We start from the raw sequence: 18,469 nt of genomic DNA on the forward strand, positions 1-18,469 counted from the left end.
ACACCTCCATGGTTTGCTCTGATATAATGTGGTTAAAACCTTAAAATTCCTTTTTATAATTATTATTATATTGTGTTGAGAATAGAGCATTTAGAATTTTTTTAAAAAATAGCTAAGAACTACAGGGGTGTCAAGCCAGAAGCCAAGGCCACTATCAAAGCAGCCCGGCTCATGCAGGTTCGCATTGGATTCAGACAGTTGGTAAAGAAACAACGGAGCCAAAAACTGATGGGCCATAGTCTTTAATTCTAGCTTGCACCCGGCAGGCAAGTAAAAATATACACTGGGCTCCAAAACCCACTCACATTCAGTGCTCACAAAGCCACTGACTTACCCGAGTTTCCTAGAATCAAAGGTTTCTAGCTCCCCAGACTTATTCACCTCTGTTCCCCATCTCCTTCCTTCTCCAGTGTCAAACTGCACAAACTGGCCTCTCACTCAACACTCCGCCATCTTGGCTGCTTCTCCTGGCCTACTCCACGTGGCCTCCTTCTGCTCTCTGCTCTGCTCTCTCCTCTAATGATAATCTCCAGAACCAAGAGCGTAAGCTCCCGCTCCGTCCCCATTTTATAGTGTAGAAATCCAAACCCTTAATCCAATATACAAAATAGGGAAGTCTCTAATACAAAGTCACCCTCTGAGGCATGATAGGATTGTACCAACCCACATCAAAAATGGGTGGGAAAGGCTTAATCCCAAAACCAAGCCCCAGGCTACAAGGATTCTCAACACACATTAATATCACCTGGGCGACGGCCTCCTCGTGGGCAGCACCGTCTTTAATAAAGTGAGCATAATATATTTTATCTGCCCAACAAGGGGCTAAAGAAAATGATCTGGGACTCTGTAATTCATGACAGAGGCATTATTTTTCATAGAATATGGAAAGCATTCTTTATTAACTTCACGAAGGGCTGGGTTTCAGAGGGTCCTAAACTGCTGTCATGAACATGGGCCTCAGTTGAGACTGATGTGTATGTCATCCTTGGGAACGGGTAGATGACCAATTCAGACAGGGAGAAGTATCAGCAGTCAGCCAGCCCCCAAAGAATCATGCAGGCTTCTTCTTTCCTTTGTCAAAGGAAAAATACCAGATTAAATCTGGACAGAGATAAGTAAGGTCAAGTCACCAGCACAGGACGGAGTGGCTTGAGCCTGTTCCAGCAGAGAGGTTCTTTACATACTTCTACAGTTTAGAAACTGGTTCCAGGGGGCATACTGAGCATGAGACATCTGGTGTAGGTGGGGTGATAACAACCCATTTTACATGAATGTGAGAGGGCAGTGACTAGAGGAGTATCTGAAAAGATAATCTTAAAAAATGTCTTTGAGACAAGCTCTGAACTCACCTGACCCAAGCCAAGCTGAGTCAGGATCAGGTGGCTTATTGAAAACTGGGAGGATTAAGTGAAATTCTAAAGTACACACTAAACATAATACCCCTCCTCTAGAAAGTCTTTCTCTAACATGAAAGACAAGAGATAAAAATAAACATCACAAGAAAAATATAGATATCAAACAAAGAAAAATGTTTTAGGATAACTTTAAAACAATATATAAAGAGATAAGAGAAACACTCACCTTCATGAAAGAAGAGCAAGTTTCTGTGGAAGAAACCATCAAAGAAATGAAAAGCTCTTGAAATAAAAAAACATGGCCAAATAGTCTTTAAAAATATAGAAGCTAAAAAAACAAACAAACAGAAAAAAGAAAACTCCCAGAAAGTTATCTAAGAAGAGAATGAAATGATAAGAGGGTGAGAGAATAACAAGCAAATTAATAATAAATAATCAATCTGTAAAGTTCCACATCCAAAAAGCCCCCAGAAGTTCCATAAAATGAGGAAAAAATAAAGAATAAAGAAACCAGCATACACATTCTTCAGCTAAAGCTTAGATTATCTCATTAACATACGGATAGTGCCTATTTTTGACTTAAAAAAGGCTATGAACTAGAAAGAGCCATTTTACATAATTTCTACTTTCCCAAAAATAATTTAAGAGGGGACTTTTTGAAGTATAATTAGGTTTTTAATATTTGTGGAGGTAACAGTTTGAGAACCGAGAATAACACACACATCACCACCAGAGTGGAACTTTGTCAGTGATGCCTTGCAAATATCTGGAAAAGGACAGACTGAACTACCCTGGATGGACTCTTATCAGTCCCCCTGTTGTGTGGACTTTCCTATCTATTCCAGATACTGAAAGGCTGTCGTCCCCACGCTCCTGTCTAAATTCCATGTCCTGTTTTTTTGTTTGTTTGTTTTATTCCTGGCATGATTCACTCCTGAGACTGAACAAATATTTATTGAGTAATGACTAGGATTATGATCATGTAGTTTGACCATATTCCACATTCTACTACATCCTACATCATTAGCCCCTTCTCTCTTCAGAGAGCACAAACCTCAGGTATATTTGTTCCTTCCCTTATTCAGATGCCCAATTTTATACATTTGTCCCTAACTCTGCTCATCCTGTCTCTTATTGTCCTAATGACCAGACTCCTTAAAGTTCTCTTCCTTCAATCAAAGATATCATTTGTCCTAGTGAGCCTCAAAGAGATTGAACTCAGTTTTTGGAATGCAAATATATGTGTATTATTGGCTGTCACAACAGCTTTAGACATGAGAATATGTTCGTCTCCTGCAAACACATTTTTGAGAAAAACCTTTCTCAAGTATAACTCAAAATAATAAAACTCCTCCAACGATAATGCATATTTGTGGTAATCACTCAAATCTTTCGAACTATGTAAATAATGAATCACTGTGAAATACATTATAAATTCTGTAATAAATGAGTCTATTGTTGACTTTTTTTTACATTTTCTTCTTAAAAGGAAAAGTAAGACTGTATCATCCCAGATACTACTGCAATGTGAGGACTCTTCTATTAACCATATATGAATAATTATGGTGCGTATGTGATTATTCCACTGAATATCATTCTCTCAAACACTATGCATAAATGTATTGCCTTTTAATAGAAAGATAAGTGTTATTTTTAAATTTTGTGGACAAATTTTTTTTAAAAAGAGCAAGATTTAATAAGCAGTTAGTGTCTTTTGGTTGTGACCACATCATTAAACTGTGATTTATCTTAATCATTCCTCTTCTGATACTGATTCTACCATCTTAAAGAATTCCATGTATTTATCTAGAATTTCTCTCTAAAAAACTAAATAGGTATATATTAAAATTATTTTCTTAGTCATCTTAGCATTTCTGTGAAAAAAAAAGTGGAATTATTTCTGTGCTACAGATGAGAAAACATGTAAAGAAATTAAGTGGGTTGTTTCATATTATTCAGTCAACTATGGACCTGGGAAGAGAACACTGGTATCCTGAGCTCAAGAACTACTTTATCAACTGCCTCAATTTTCTCTGAAGCAAAGGGCGCAGGCAGGGTCAGTCTGGATACTAAACATGTTTTACTATCCTCTAAATACTGACAGTCGTATTTCAGAACGATCCAGGAGGCAGTTCTGTGCTTTTAAAAGGACACGAGGGCAAAAGTTTTGGCACAGCCAAATGTTAACAAAGTCTTCAGTATGATTTGTTTTATTTTCTGAAGATACCTTTATCTTGAGAAATAGGTCTTCTGATTTTCAAACAATTCACCGTGCTGCTGTTACCCCATAAATAGCCATGCTCCCAGGGCAGAAGGTAGATGTCTTCAATATCATGAAACTCTTATTTTCTCTGATACAGCTGATCATGGAGCAGAACTCATGAAATCAACGATGAAAACTTGACTCTGGGAACATATACTCAAAAGTGGTTAGAGAAATGACAAAAGTCAGGTTTACAGGAGAAAGATTCTAAGTAAAATAAGCTTTAGTCCTGCCATACTATTATATGTTTATAAGGTAATTCCAAAAATGAAATTATTTTCCTATACGAATTTGATACATAAAAATGGAATATCTTGTTTCCCATGAATTCTTTCATATCTCAGATGTCTTTATGTGTCTTACAAAGCCACTGGATTTTTAGTACTTGTGTCAGCTTGTATATTATTCATTCAGCCATTACTATCTACATTAACTATTTTGTATTGTTTTATAAAGTATGAGCATCACAAATAAAACTCTGATTAAAAGCTCTGGGTTGGTTTGGGTTTCTTGGGGGGTGGGTCTTGGTTTTTTAAATTGCAGACAGAACTGGAAGGGGAAAGAGGAGCATTTACTGAAATTCCTGAGTACTCTGCTCCAAATCCTCAATGGAAATGAGTGAATTTAAACATATATAAGTAAAATGCTAAGCCCTTGCTGTTGTCCACTGTGTCTATCAGGCTTTCTTAAGAAATACTGGTATATTTTCCATATTTGAAGGCAAGGAAAAGGACCATTAAAAATGTTCAGAAACTCTCTCTTGATTCATCCTTGACCATATGTACTTTAAGTTACTTACTTTGTTAAATTTTCCATGAAAATGTTGAGTTTGATTTTCAAACATTAAAAGAAAAAGAAAGGAAAAAAGTGAATAATATCCAAACAAAGAGTGTATTACAAAAAGAAAACCAGGTTTTCCTTCTCATATTGGATCTGATCACGACTTCTCTGGTTGAGGACCAGATGAATGACCGCTTGTGTTTAACAGCGTGGTTATAGCGAAGATAGGGATCTTGAAATGCCAGAGTCACACTAACTATGGTGAGGTGATCACTCTGAGAAGGGCCCAGGAGAAAAAACCAGCAGAAAAAAAAGCAGAGTTAGGACTCCAATCTCGCACTCATGGTAGTCCCCCTTATCTGCTGTTTCACTTTCTGAGGTTTCAGTTACCCGTGGTCAACCACGGCCCGAAATTACTAAATGGGAAATTCTGAAAATAAACAGTTCAGAAGTTTTGAATTGTGACCTGCTCTGAGTAGCATAATGAGATCTTAAGTGATCCTGCTCTGTCCTGAGACGTGACTTATGAGCATATCCAGGCTGTACACGCCCCCTGCCCAACAGTAACTTACTCGCCAGTTGGGTTATTGATTGGTTGATGTGTGTGTGAGTGTGTGCGCTGTGTGCTTGAGACAGACATTCATAGAACTTTTTTTTTTTTCTTTTTTTTTTTTTCTTCATTTTTCTGAAGCTGGAAACAGGGAGAGACAGTCAGACAGACTCTCGTATGCGCCCGACCGGGATCCACCCGGCACGCCCACCATGGGGCGACGCTCTACCCACCAGGGGGCGATGCTCTGCCCATCCTGGGCGTCGCCATGTTGCGACCAGAGCCACTCTAGCGCCTGGGGCAGAGGCCACAGAGCCATCCCCAGCGCCCGGGCCATCTTTGCTCCAATGGAGCCTTGGCTGCGGGAGGGGAAGAAAGAGACAGAGAGGAAAGCGCGGCGGAGGGGTGGAGAAGCAAATGGGCGCTTCTCCTGTGTGCCCTGGCCGGGAATCGAACCCGGGTCCTCCGCACGCTAGGCCGACGCTCTACCGCTGAGCCAACCGGCCAGGGCCCATAGAACTTTTATTATCGTATTGCTGTAATTGTTCTATTGTATTAGTAGTTACTATTGTTAATCTCTTACTGTGCCTAAACTTTACCTGCACTGTACCACAGGTATGTATGTATAGAAAAACAAACAAACACAGGATATATGAGATTTGGTACTGTCCAAGGTTTCAGAAAGTTGGCCTTTAAGACCCACATGCAGATTCACCCAACCACGAATCCAAAACATGATTCTCCATCCAGTGCAGAATCCACAGTTGGGAAGGTGTGGTTTGGAACACAAAAATATTGTTTCCAATCTGCACTCGGTTGAATTTACAGATGGGAAGACCCATGGCCATGAAGGACCAACTGACTGTATTTATTGAAAAAAGTGCATGTATGTATACGTAGACCTGTGAGTTTAAATTTATGTTGAAGTTTCTACAGTTAAAAGGGAATCCTTAGACTCACATGGAGAGACTAGGTAAAGAACCTAGAGAGCCTGTGTCTCATCAGGGGCTCTGACTTGCCAGCTGGTAGGGACCCTTGCATAGCTCTTTGAGCCTTAGTGTTCCCATAAAATAAGGGGGGGGCGGGTTGCATAGACCATCTTTAAGTTTCATTTAGAAAATTTCATAGCCCTGTGATAGGTATATTACCCAGGGACCCTCAGCTTTAAAACACTAAAATTAATTGGGGAAAAACTTGTAATGTAAAGAACACTTTGTAAGGGAGAAGGAACAATCCTAGGTCATCCTGGAGGTTTGGAGAGAAGGCAGAAAAGTAGAAGAGGGTCTTCGTTCAATATCTGGGAAGGACACTTGGCTTGGTGTCAGAAGTAAGGACAAATGTGGTCTCTGCCTGGGAGCTGCGTGTTGGGGCTGTGGTAGGGGGCGTACTGCTACTGATAGACTACTTTTTTGGCATTTGTTCCCAAAGTGAAGGCTTTTTTATGCAAACATTCATATAATGTATTTGTACATTTAGCATCTCCTGTTTGAGGAAACTCACTAGAACAAAAAGTTATTATGATTTCACTTTGAAATTAATGTGTAAAAATGAATTATCACGGCATTACATATATATGAAAAGCGGCTATGTGTGCAGTAGATGTTATTTACTTAGGTTTCACACAATGCACATACTTACTTGCAGACGTCTTGTAGTAAATCAGCAGCAACCCATAGGTCAGATATCAAGAAATTAGACTGATTTTTTAGTGTATGAGTCCAGCCTTATTTTTTTTTTTTTTTTGTCTTACCCTGCTTCTTCCACCACCTGGATGTTTCCCTGGGTCCCTGCCAAGCCCCTGCAGCCCTGCACTGCTGCAGGCTGATGGAACATTAGTCTTCAGACAGTGATGCTTTGAGCAGAGGCTGAAAATCTGAGTTTGCTCACTGTTTGCCCAGAGGAATGAATGGCCTCATTAGATTATCTTAAGTATGGTGCAGTGGAGGTAAAGCTGTGTAGGGTGACAAAGTCAACACCAAATCTACTTTTAGTAACATCAGATGAATTCACTAAGTCTCCAGTGACATGATTTTAGACTAGGCTATTCCTTCCTCTGATAAAAGGCTGATTAGCAAAATTTGGCTGAGCATGTGATCAGGTTACTCAGGCAAGATTACAAAGCAAAACCTAACTGTTGAAGAGTGAGAGGTATGCAAGTTGGACCAAGGGGTGGGGGAAGCAAGTGCTTACCTCTGTGATCAAAAACTATTGGAACCGGAGAATTAGATGACTGACAGACATTACAAAGCAGATTTTGAAGTTATAAGAGCTTAATTTATTAGGGGTATGATGTTCAAAGTTTTAAGCATAATATTAATAAGTAACAGTTAATCTTGCTGGAAGCTAGCTGTTCTACCTTTATTATTTTTTTATTATTATTTTATTTATTGAGTTTAGCCAGAAAGGGGAAGAAAGAGACACAGGAACATCGATTTGTTCCTGTATGTGCCCTGACCTGACCGGGGATCAAACTGGCAATCTCTACACTTTCGGATTATGCTCTAAGTCTAACCAAACAAGCTACCCAGCCAGGGCTGTTCTATCTTTAAATTAATCAGAATGGCAAGAAATATCAATGGCTATTGCTGGGAGTAGAGAGGATGGTAAGGCCTCTGGTCCGGGGTCATGGAGATGGGATCTATAAATCTACTCTGTAGTACAACAAACATTATCCTCTTATTGCAACCGAATGTTTTGGGGTTTTTTTTTTCTTTATATTTTTCCGAAGCCAGAAGTGGGGGGGGGGCAGTCAGACAGACTCCCGCATGTGCCGGACTGGGATCCACCCAGCATGCCCACCAGGGGGCCATGCTCTGCTCATCCAGGGCGTCGCTCTGTTGTGACCAGAGCCACTCTAGCGCCTGAGGCAGAGGCCACAGAGCCATCCTCAGTGCCTGGGCCAACTTTGCTCCAATGGAGCTTTGGCTGTGGGAGGGGAAGAGAGAGACAGAAAGGAAGGAGAGGGGGAGGGATGGAGAATCAGATGGGCGCTTCTCCTGTGTGCCCTGGCCGGGAATCGAACCCGGGACTCCTGCACGCCACGCCGACGCTCTACCACTAAGCCAACCGTCCAGGGCGCAACTGAATGTTTTATTATCATGTATGACTCCTTGAAAATGGCACTTACACATATCCTCTTGCAAGGACAACTTTTATGCGATTAGCAATAGTATAACAATAATTCTAGCAAAGAAGGAAGAGAAAAAAAGAACAAGTCAAGCCTGACCAGGTGGTGGCACAGTGGATAGAACATCAAACTGGGATGCGGAGGACCCAGGTTCAAGACTCTGGAGGTCGCCAGTTTGAGCGCGGGCTCATCTGGTTTGAGCAAAGCTCACCAGCTTGAGCCCAAGGTCGCTGGCTTGAGCAAGGGGTCACTTAGTCTGCTATAGCCCCGTGGTCAAGGCACATATGAGAAAGCAATCAATGAACAACTAAGGTGCTGCAACAAAGAATTGATGCTTCTCATCTCTCTCCCTTCCTGTCTGTCTGTCCCTGTCTCTCTCTGACTCTAATTAAAAAAAAAAAAAAAAGAACAAGTCAAGCTTTGGTCATTAAATTTAATTAACATGACATTCCTTATTCTTCTGAGAAGAAAAGCCAGGGAAATTTTTTGAGTTTAAGAAATGGCTGAAAATACTATGTTTTAATTAAAATTCAGTAACCGTCCTCATGAATATTAAAAAAATTTAAAGCCTATGCAGCAATAGTATATTATTAAAAGCTGCATCGCCTATGTCAAAGAAATTAGTACTTGATTTTTAGAGATTCAACATCAAGTTCTTAAATGATCAATATTTTGAAATTCAAATCCAAATAACGTTATTTCAGTTACGAAAAGCAGAAGAATTGTTCATATGCTTAGATAAAATCAGTATTTTTATTTACCTGTAAAACTTAAAAAGTTCTGGAAAAATATTATTACCTCGCCAAAACAATTGCTCCCCCAACCTTCCCTCCAGTCCACAAAAGTTTGTGACCTAAACTTGTAAAGTCTCTCACTTTTTGTTTCACTCCAAGTTCTTGCTTTAAAAGGAGGAAGTAAAAATCCTTTACTTCGTGAGAACTCTACATCAGTCATTTTATCTTTTAGATAATCCTATTTCACACCAAGTTCGAGCTTTTAGATTATTTCTCCCTTTCTGTTTTCATTGTTGTTGGGGGTGGTGTAGGGAGGAAGTCCAAAACCCCTGAAACCGCTGAAAAATATGAACTGTACCACTAACAAGTAAAATTATAGAACGAGAGATTATAAAGGAAATAACACGCACTCTCAAACTCTCAGAGGGAACAAAAGAAAACAAAAGAAGAACACACGAACTTTGGCTGTTCCCGCACGGCTGCAAAGGTGAGAGGTGCAAGCCTCGAGAAGCCACGGCCTCTGCCCTGCCTGCCGTCAGGTGGCTCGTGGCAAGGGCCCTCAGACAACAATGGCCAGACTGGGCTCGCCTGCGTCCCTAGTTGGTGGTGTCTGCCCTAGAAAAATAATCTATTTCGAAAGAATGATAAAACAGAGAGAAGCGTGAGTTAGGCTACCAGGGAGGCATCTCCTGCCCGCCCTCCCCCCCATCCCTAATCTCTAACCGTTTTCCCCACTGCGGTCCAAGAAGAACCTGGCACCAATCAAGTTCCTGCGCAAGTTATTTCCCGCAGCCCCTCCACCTGCCGGGGCGGTGCTCCGCGCACCCCAGGCTTCCCTTCGGCGACCCCCTGTGGGCTGCAGCAAAAACGGGGCGCTTCTGCGGGGCGGGGGCAGGCGGCTGCCTTGGATCTGGCCGGCCACCACCGCCTCCGATTGGCCACGACGCGGGCGGGGAGGCAAGGCGATGGAGGGGGGCGGGGGCGAGGGCGGGCGGCGGCGGCGACGGCGGCAGCAGTGGGTAGAAGAGGGGATCGGGCCGTGCAGCCCGGCAGCGCGTGCAGCCAGAGCAGGGAGAGCGTCGTCGGCGGCGGTGGTGGCGGAGGATCCCTGGTCGCGGTGGCCGAGGCCGAGCGGAGTGCGCGGGCGGCGGCGGCGGCAGAGGGTGGGGCGGCGCGCGCAGTGAGCGGCGCTGGGCGAGCACCCGCGGGCGGGCGCTGGCGCGCAGGCAGCAGGTTCGGCCGCGGCAGCAGCTTCGCGGGACGGAGCCGCGCCGGTAGTGGTAACGCTGGCCCCCGACTTCACCCCTGCGCGGTGAACGAACACTCTCCAACTCGCCCAGGGACTGGAAAGGGGAGCCGAGAAGCGGCCCTCAGCCCCTACGCAGCGGAGGCGCCGGGACTGCTGTCCTTTGTGGGCGCAGCGCGCAAGATTCCGAGCGTCCTCCCTGCGGCGCTCTCCCTGTCATCTTCGTCGCGGCGAGCGGCTCTAGAGAGGGCACCCTGAGGAAAAAGCAAAAAGAAAAACAACAACAAAAAACCACGAGCCTGAAACCTCGCGTTGCGGCCGCTCTGCTCCGCTTCCACCTACGCATCCTACAGCGGCCAAGGTCCCCGCAGCTGCCGCCTGCATCCCTCCCGGCTTCCGCTGCGCTTTGGGCCACGGCAGAACCGCCTGCGCTGCCACTGCGGCCGCCTACACGCGCGCACACACTCTCACACTACACGCACGCCCGCCTCCTCCGCCCCCTCCCCGGCTCCTTGATCCCTTGGTCTGTTTTATTACTCCTGGTGCGAGTCCCGCGGACTCCGCGGCCCGCTATTTGTCATCAGCTCGCTCTCCATTGGCGGGGAGAGGAGAGCCGCGGAGAAGGGGTGGGGTGGGGAGGAGAAGAGAAGGGGGTGGAAACTGCCTGAAGCCTTCTCTCCGCTGCTGTTGGTGCTGCCGCTGCTGCCGCCGCCTCCGGCTCCTTGCTCGGCCCCTCTCCGCCTCCATGTGCCGGATAGTGGGAGCGCCGCGGACCCTGCTGCCGCTGCTGGCGGCCCTGCTTCAGGTACGCGGCGGTCCCGCGAGCGGGCCGCGGGTGGGGTGGGGTGGGGTGGGGCGGGCGACACCGGGTCCCTTTGTTCCCCGCGCCGCTGCGGGGCCGGGCTGCGCTCCCAGGAAGGGAGGTGCTGCACCGCGCGGCCAAGAGCTGCGCAGACTGGCGGCTCGGGCAGGGTGCAGGGTCGGGGATGCCGGGACCAGCTGGTCTCTCGCGCCTCTCCTGGCGGGTCTCGAAGAGGCGATCACCGGCCCCCTTTGGTCCTTCGGGGTTAGGCGAGCTCACGGGCTGACCCTAGGCAGCAGAAGGAAGAGGTAAGATAGCACACTGCTTTTGCAGTTTTCTCGCCCCTCTAATTTCACTTTGCCCTATTTTCTTTTTTTTTTTTTGTTATTGTTGTTGTTTATTTCTGCAGGGATAGGTCTCGAGTTTGCGATAGCAATGCTCAATCTGGTGACTTGGTTATGGGATTTTCTCCACCCCACCCCGGCACCCGCGCGTCTCCGGGTGTCCGACGACTCCACTGTCTTATTGTCTTTACCCCAGCCCAGAGTTGCCTCTTGCCTCCTATTTTTTTTCTCTTGCTTCGTAATTTGCTGTGTCCTGGGGAAAAAAAAAAAAAAAAAAAAAAGCATCACTCCTTTTGCCTCCAGTAGTCTGTGCGGGTTGGCGCCTCCGTACCTGGCCCCTGGCCGGCGCCCCACTTATCCCGCCTAGAGGGTGAAGTTCCGTTACTCGGCTATTATTCCTCTTTCTGGGTCCCGCTGCGTCTTCTCTGCGTGCGCTACCTAGGGGCTCCTTCGGCAGAAGCCTCCGCACTTTGCAGGCTTTCAGAAGAGTGCCCGCTAGTCTCTCTTGGAATCGGTACTAGGAGACTCATCTGCGGCAGGAAACACCTGCTTCGGATCTCCAGCCCGGCCCACCCCCTAACTTTACCGCCGCGTCCGTCGTGCCCTGAGGCCCCTCCCAGCGAGGCAACCAGGTCCCGGGAAGAGACGCCGCGCACCTACTCCGCAACCCCTGTGTTGTCCGGCGGGGGTCCTGAGTCTGTCCCCGCTTGCGGTGGGGTCCCAGGGCAGCTGCAGGGGAGGGGCCTGTCAGCTCTCACTGCGAACTAGGGTCTCTGGAGAAATTCGCAGGAGGGGCCCCATGAGCACTGCCGGGTGATGGGGGTGGACAGCCTGTGGCAGCTCCGAAAAGTACGGACGCGGCTCGGAAGTGTCGCTGCGCCGGGATTGGTGACAGATGGTGTGGATCACCCTTCTCTAGTTTTCACGGGTCAGGGTCTAGCGTGCTCCGGCCTGGGAAAAGGGGCCTGCGGGCACCCGGGGCAGGACGGGGCTGAGGCCTGCGGTGTCTCGCGCTTTTTCCCACTGCCCCCTAGAGGGGTGTGGGCCTCGGCGGCGCGGAGCCCTGTCCATGGTGCGCCGCGGAGCGGCACGCCGGACCCTGGCGGGCTTCGTGCTCTCCTCCCCCAAGTCGTGATCTCCCACTTTCGGGATCTCTCCCTCCCACTGTCTCCAGCCGCCCGGGCCCCGTCGTTCCTTTCTCCTTGGGTTTCTGCTTTTGTTCTTTCATCTCCTGCTGGTCGTTCTCTCTCCCCTTCCCCCACCGGCCAGTCCTACCCCCCTTGTTTCCCTTTGGACTCTGGGGTTTCAGAATTGTTAGATTAGACATTTTTGGCCTCTGCCGTTTTGGGGAGTGGATGGAATTTCTTTTAACTTGGAGGAGGAGACCTGCCAATCACTTGCTAACAAAAGTACCTCCTGTTATAAATCCGCCCTTTATTCTTGGAGCACACACTCTTCATTCTTTCACCTCCTGTCACTTCATTTATTGTTTTTTCTTTTAACATGGGGTTTATTAAAGAGGTTAGGCTAAAGAAGAAGAAGGAAAACAGTGCTACTTCAAGCGTGTGAAGTTAAGGGGAAGGCAAGATAAATTCATGAATCCTAGGCACATCAGATATATTGTTTTTCATACAAAGGAGAGGTCACAGATTTAAAAAAAATCTTATTTCTAGAAGTATCATTTTAAAAAATATATAATGTATCCTTAGCATGTGAGTTCATTAGTAGATGGTACTAACTTTTTGATCTGAAGGTAAGTTTTAATTTGAATTCTGTACAGTGAAGTTAGGACTGGAGGGGACATTTGATGGTCGTTAAGACCGTGGTACTTAATGTGGTACCACTGACACAATTTCATTTCCTCTTTTAGTCATTCACCTTGCAGTCAGGTGTGAATTTTGGAGGTCATTTACATTTTTATAGTGTTTTTGATACCATTTTATAAATATCAAACATTATACTTATCTTTTCCAATGTAAGATCTCAGTTTCTTTTAGATGATGCTCTGTTGACTTTTATAAACTTTCAGGAAAGGGGAAATTTTAACTTTGTCACCAAGTTGCTTGGCGGTCTTATAATTCATGGGTGCAAGTGAAGCAATAACACTGAATGATTTGCAAGGTCATTAGGAGTGGAAACCGAACAGTTTATGCAACATGAATTTTAGGGTTATGTGTACTGTGTGGATTGTACAACTGAGATTAGAAATGACTTTGTGCTAATGGTCTGCTTTACACTCCAGAATAGCAAAGAGCTGTCTGCAAGGTGAAAATGACCCCTCTGCAGTCATTTGCTATTAAAAATCTAGTTTTTCTTTTTAAGTGCAGACAAAGGAGTAACGAGTTTTAGAAAAGTGAATGAGCAGGGTATTAGTGTAGATGCAGAGTAATCTTATTATTCAGACCAAGTAAATAAGAATAATTGAATATTCAAAAGGATGTTATAGCTTTACTTGTTATCTGAAGTGTACCTTGTTTTTCTTGAACACTTTTTTTTCACTAAGAGAGATTATTTTTATTATTCTGTAACCTAGATTTATTTACATATTAAAATTTGCTCTCATTTTAATTTAAGGTATTAGTGTTGTCCTTTACAATTAAAGAAGTAGAATTTGAGCATTAAACTTTACTTATTAAAGAACATAACAAAGTTATGACAAGCTTTCTTTTTAAATTATACAGGTTGGAGGAAATGTAGGGTTACAGTTGTGAATATGAAAAAACAGAATTATTCTTGTATTATTATTAATTATTGTATTTTCCATACAAATAACTATAAACCTTCTTTTGCCCCATCCTGTACAAGTAACTTTCAAATCCATCAATAGTATTATGCTCAGGGAAAAAAAAATCAGTTTTGCTTTTAGTACCCACCAAGTAAATCTGTTTTGTTTTTCTAATTCACATTTTAATTGGATAACTCTGTTCTAATTTAAATAACTTATATGTGTTATGACACATCAAGGACATCACCTTAGTGTTCATAGATATTATAGACTCACTGTCTTACCACATAGGTCTTGCCTTCAAGCCTGGATGAGGACATATGAAAAAAGATGCATTGACTTTGTGTGGTTTTCATCTTCATATGTATAGACTTTGAAGAGATTAATAGTCAACATGTAAAACGTGTATACAAAGAGGCTTTTTTAAAGTATGTGAAACCTAAGATGCATTAATCATTTTAAATGTAAAATCTGTATATCTTCGTGTTTATTTTTGTTTTTATGTGTCTTTGCTACAAGTTATTCTGAAAGTAAGGAGAATTAACATAGTCGTGTTCACAGTTTATTCTACTTATTGAACATATTTACTCATAACTTTGCCCTTTTCTTATCTTGTGGTATGTGGTCATTACTAATAGATGGTGCATTGCAAACACACTGGGTATGATTTGAAAAATAATAAGTTGTGTATTCTAAAGTATTTTATAGGCATTTTTAAAATATATATATATATGTAAATTTTAGGCCTCAATTGCAAATCAAGAATTTATTTACAGAGTAGACTCTGACTTTCATTCCTGTATTAGTCTGCTTTGACCTTCTTTTAAACGCTTGGACTGAGAGACTTGAATAGGAAATTCTTTGTAGATAGTTCATGTTCTTTTGCATGTAGAGACTAAAGTCCTCTTGGAACAGATTATTGTGGCGACAGTGTACTGCACCAAACTGTCCTTAATTTCCTTTTTCATTAAAAATCTTCAATTCTTAAATCTGATGTGCCTCATTAAGCTTTAGGGTTATTAATCAGGAAATGTCAAGACTTAAAACAACAGTTAATCTTGCTTTAAAATGCCTTAAAAAAAAATCCTGAGTAACTCAAATCCCCATTCTGTTTTCCAAGGGATAGTTTCAAGTTAGAAGAGTGATCTTTTTAAAAAAGAAAAATCAGAGCTTGTTATTTAAGAAATGTAGTATTTGTGGATACACTCTCACTTTGCCCAAGTTAATGTTATTCAAATTTGTTCTTTTGGCTCAAATACAAAAAGTAATCAAGTTTAAGCACTACACAGACTTATGGTGAATTTTATCAACCATTTAAAATATGTGATAGATTTGGAATTTGGAGTTTGTAATTTGAGTATTTCGTATCTGCCATTAGTATACCTTTTAGAGCTAAGTATTTTCATGTTGGGTTAAGAAGTATAATTGAAAGATAATTTATACCAACAAATCATTATGCCTCACATTTCTGTTTATTCCTACTAAAACTTATGTTTGCCTTAATTTTTCAGCAAATGATATCAGTGAATTTGAGTAGATACTAGTCTTTGTGTATTTAACTAAATGTAGATAAATTTCAATTAAAGAAACCCTATGTCATGCCTGGCAAATGAATGTTTTAGTTAGAGCTGTATCTTCTACATATATAAAGGCATGGGTTTAAAGTAAGTGAAAGAAGGTGAAGTTTTCAGCCAATTATATTAGTTAATTTGAGTAGAAACTAGTCTTCATGCATTTAACTAAATGCAGATCAATTTTAATTAAACCACCCTATTCATGCCTGGTAGATAAATGTTTTATTAAGAGCTATACCTTCTATGAATATAAAATAATGAGTTTAAAGTAAGCGGAAGAAGGTGAATTTTGGAGCTAAATGGGAACTTGGAAAGGTTTGGTCATAAAGATTACAATTTGGATTATAATACAATTTTTAAAAGAAAATTTAGGTTACACATAAATATTGCTCAGTTTTTATTTCTTGTTACTCTTTAATACTCTGTGCTCTTTGTTGTTTGAGTTTCCAACTGTATATACTGCACCCTACCCATTTTCATGGGCTACATATATATACACACAACATATATGTTGAGGATGGCTATCTACATATGTGTCTCCTCCAACATTTATTTGTATTTGGCATGAAGTCTCACTGAAAGTTAATTGAGCCTGACCAGGTGGTGGTACAGTGGATAGAATGATGGACTGGGCCGCAGAGGACCCGGGTTTGAAACGCTATGGTCACTGGCTTGAGCCCAGAGATCGTGGGCGTGAAGCACAAGATTGCTGGCTTGAGTCAAAGGTCGCTTTCTTGAGCAAGGGGTCACTCATTCTGCTGTAGCCCCCTGGTCAAGGCACATGTGAGAAAGCAATCAGTGAAGAAACAGTCAACGAACAACTAAGATGCTACAATGAAGAATTGATGCTTCTCATTTCTCTCCCTTCCTGTCTATCTGTCCCTCTCTCTGTTTCTGTCAAAAAAAAAAAAAAAAGAAAGTTAATTGATAACTTTGTGTGTGTCATCCAAGGTGGTTTGAGTCCAAGAGTATAATAGCTTTGTTCTCTGCAAACGAGCTGCCTTTACAGAGGGTAAAGGGCAAGAGCTGGTAGCAAGGGCAGCATGTCTGTGGATCTAATCTGAGCCAGATGTAGTTTACTCTCTCAACTCTCACAACATCTTCTTTCTCAGTATAATCTTGGACCTGGTTGAATTAGTTGATCTCTAAGGCATTTTCAGTTCTGCGACGTGGGGCTGCTTAAATACATCCCAAATATGCCTCCTTTTCAAAGAGTTTGAAATTATATTTTAACTTGAAGTGCAAGGATTTTTAGGTACTCACAGTGGTAGAATGTGATTTTAGGGTTATTTACAGTAGTATCATATATGGTAGGTTAGAAGGCCTCTGTATTCTTTACATGCTTGATTTTTAAACATTGTTTTTTCATTGGCTGCACTGCCTTTACCACTAAAGGTAAACGTTTTGCAGAGAGGAGCTGGTTAGGCTTAAAGGTAGGGAATTGTAATATTAAGAATACTAATTACACTGGGGAAAAAATTTTTGTTGCATCCACAAAAACACTGGTTCTTACCTAATTCAAATGTGCTGATCTCAAATCTGACATTAGTTTTTCTCTGTAAGCTACAGGTTTTTTTTGCAATTCAAGATTTTAGGTTTTCATCTTATTGTAAAATTTTCAACATTTAGTTTAACATAATGAAGTAGAATGTCTTCTTGGGCATCATCTTTGTGAAAATATAATTATATAATGCAGTAAATACATTAGTACACTAAAAGATACGATTGTATCAGAATTTGTCTACAATTTCAAAATAGAACATATTAAAACACTTATTTTAATCATAAAATTTGCGCAAAACTTATTTAAATTCTGTTCAGGCAAAAATTTGCGTTTGTAGCTCTTGCTTTTGTGTACTTGTTGAGGACAATCTCGTTTGATGCTCCAGCAGTAGTCTGCTCATCACTAACAGCTCCAAGATTTTCGGGAAACTTATCAAGGTGACTGTTCAGGAAGTGAATCTTAACGTTCATGTTACCTCCAATGTCGTAGAAAGCCAACAGCATCCTTTGAACCAGAAGTTCATAGTTTTCTGTTTTTTTGTTGCCAAGGAAGTTCTTTGTAACTGCCACAAAAGACTGCCATGCTGCTTTCTCCTCCTTATTCATCTTCCTGGCAAATTCTTCATAACGTATCAGGGTTCAAATTTGAGGTCCATCGAGTACACCTGCTTTTATCTTCTCAAAAGACAAGGCAGAATGGGGAGTCACTACTTAGTGGTTATGAGGTTTCCTCTTTGGGTGATGAAAATGTTCAGGAACTAGAAAGTGGGGATGGTTGCACAACATTGTGAATGTACTAAATGTCATTAATGGTAAGTTTTACATTATATGTATTTTACCACAATAAAAAAAATTAAAATTAAAAAAAAAAAAACCACAAGGCAGGAAAAGCAGAAATAACATGTTGAAAGCATTCACTTTCTCTATTCAAAGCCTGAACAACTGCTTCATTAAGCCAACTATGATGTGGAGTGGGGGGAAAATGATCCTGTCTTGATTAATTATGGGTTCATTCACAGTATTTTGCATCCCTACTTCCAGAGCTTCATGTTTCGGCCACTCCTTCTATGTCCAGTGTTTCTCCCGAGCTCGGCTGTCCCACAAACACAGATAGCAAGGATACTTCATGATACCTCTCTGTTGTCCTAGCACAGGGGTCGGGAACCTATGGCTCATGAGCCAGATGTGGCTCTTTTGATGGCTGCATCTGGCTTGCACACAAATCTTTAATAAAAAATAATAACATTTAAAATATAAAACATTCTCATGTATTACAATCCATTCATTTCCTACCGCTCATGATCATGGTTGTGGGTAGCTGGAGCCAATCACAGCTGTCCTCCGGGATACCACCAAATTTTTGTTGGATAATGTGTAATGTACACAGGTCGTCGTATGGCTCTCACAGAATTACATTTTAAAATATGTGGCGTTCATGCCTCTCTCAGCCAAAAATGTTCCCGACC

The 18,469-nt window shown here is 42.5% G+C and overlaps 2 protein-coding genes across 3 annotated transcripts in view; one reads left to right on the top strand and one right to left on the bottom strand.

Moving 5' to 3' along the window:
* Window positions 1-8,814: 8,814 nt before the first annotated feature.
* LOC136315043 (uncharacterized) lies at window positions 8,815-10,439 on the bottom strand. The gene is made up of 3 exons (XM_066246241.1): window positions 10,398-10,439; window positions 9,533-10,268; window positions 8,815-9,437 (listed from the first exon to the last, which is right to left on the bottom strand). Exons 1-3 carry the CDS (start codon window positions 10,437-10,439, stop codon window positions 9,406-9,408), a joined length of 810 nt encoding a protein of 269 aa, XP_066102338.1. The 3' UTR covers window positions 8,815-9,405.
* The window catches only part of CDH2 (cadherin 2), a 245,577-nt gene continuing 237,372 nt past the window's right edge, over window positions 10,265-18,469 (top strand). The window contains exon 1 of one of the 2 annotated variants that reach the window (XM_066246179.1): window positions 10,265-10,860. In XM_066246179.1, the coding sequence (XP_066102276.1) occupies window positions 10,801-10,860 (60 nt within the window). In that variant the 5' untranslated portion in view covers window positions 10,265-10,800. Of the gene's footprint in view, window positions 10,861-11,033; window positions 11,166-18,469 lie in introns of those variants that run through there. The other variant, XM_066246180.1, reaches the window with a different exon arrangement.

Source organism: Saccopteryx bilineata, chromosome 11 (assembly GCF_036850765.1).
Source record: "Saccopteryx bilineata isolate mSacBil1 chromosome 11, mSacBil1_pri_phased_curated, whole genome shotgun sequence".
In the NCBI taxonomy this organism is placed as follows: Eukaryota; Metazoa; Chordata; class Mammalia; order Chiroptera; family Emballonuridae; genus Saccopteryx; species Saccopteryx bilineata.

What these genes read in the sequence shown, in the direction of transcription:
- LOC136315043 (XM_066246241.1), bottom strand. Translation starts at nt 10,439, where the DNA reads ATGCAGGCGGCAGCTGCGGGGACCTTGGCCGCTGTAGGATGC. An exon ending in CCTTGGCCGCTGTAGGATGC is followed by an intron (nt 10,269 to 10,397) that starts GTAGGTGGAAGC and finishes CGAAGATGACAG; the next exon opens with GGAGAGCGCCGCAGGGAGGA. An exon ending in GGACCGCAGTGGGGAAAACG is followed by an intron (nt 9,438 to 9,532) that starts GTTAGAGATTAG and finishes CTTTCGAAATAG; the next exon opens with ATTATTTTTCTAGGGCAGAC.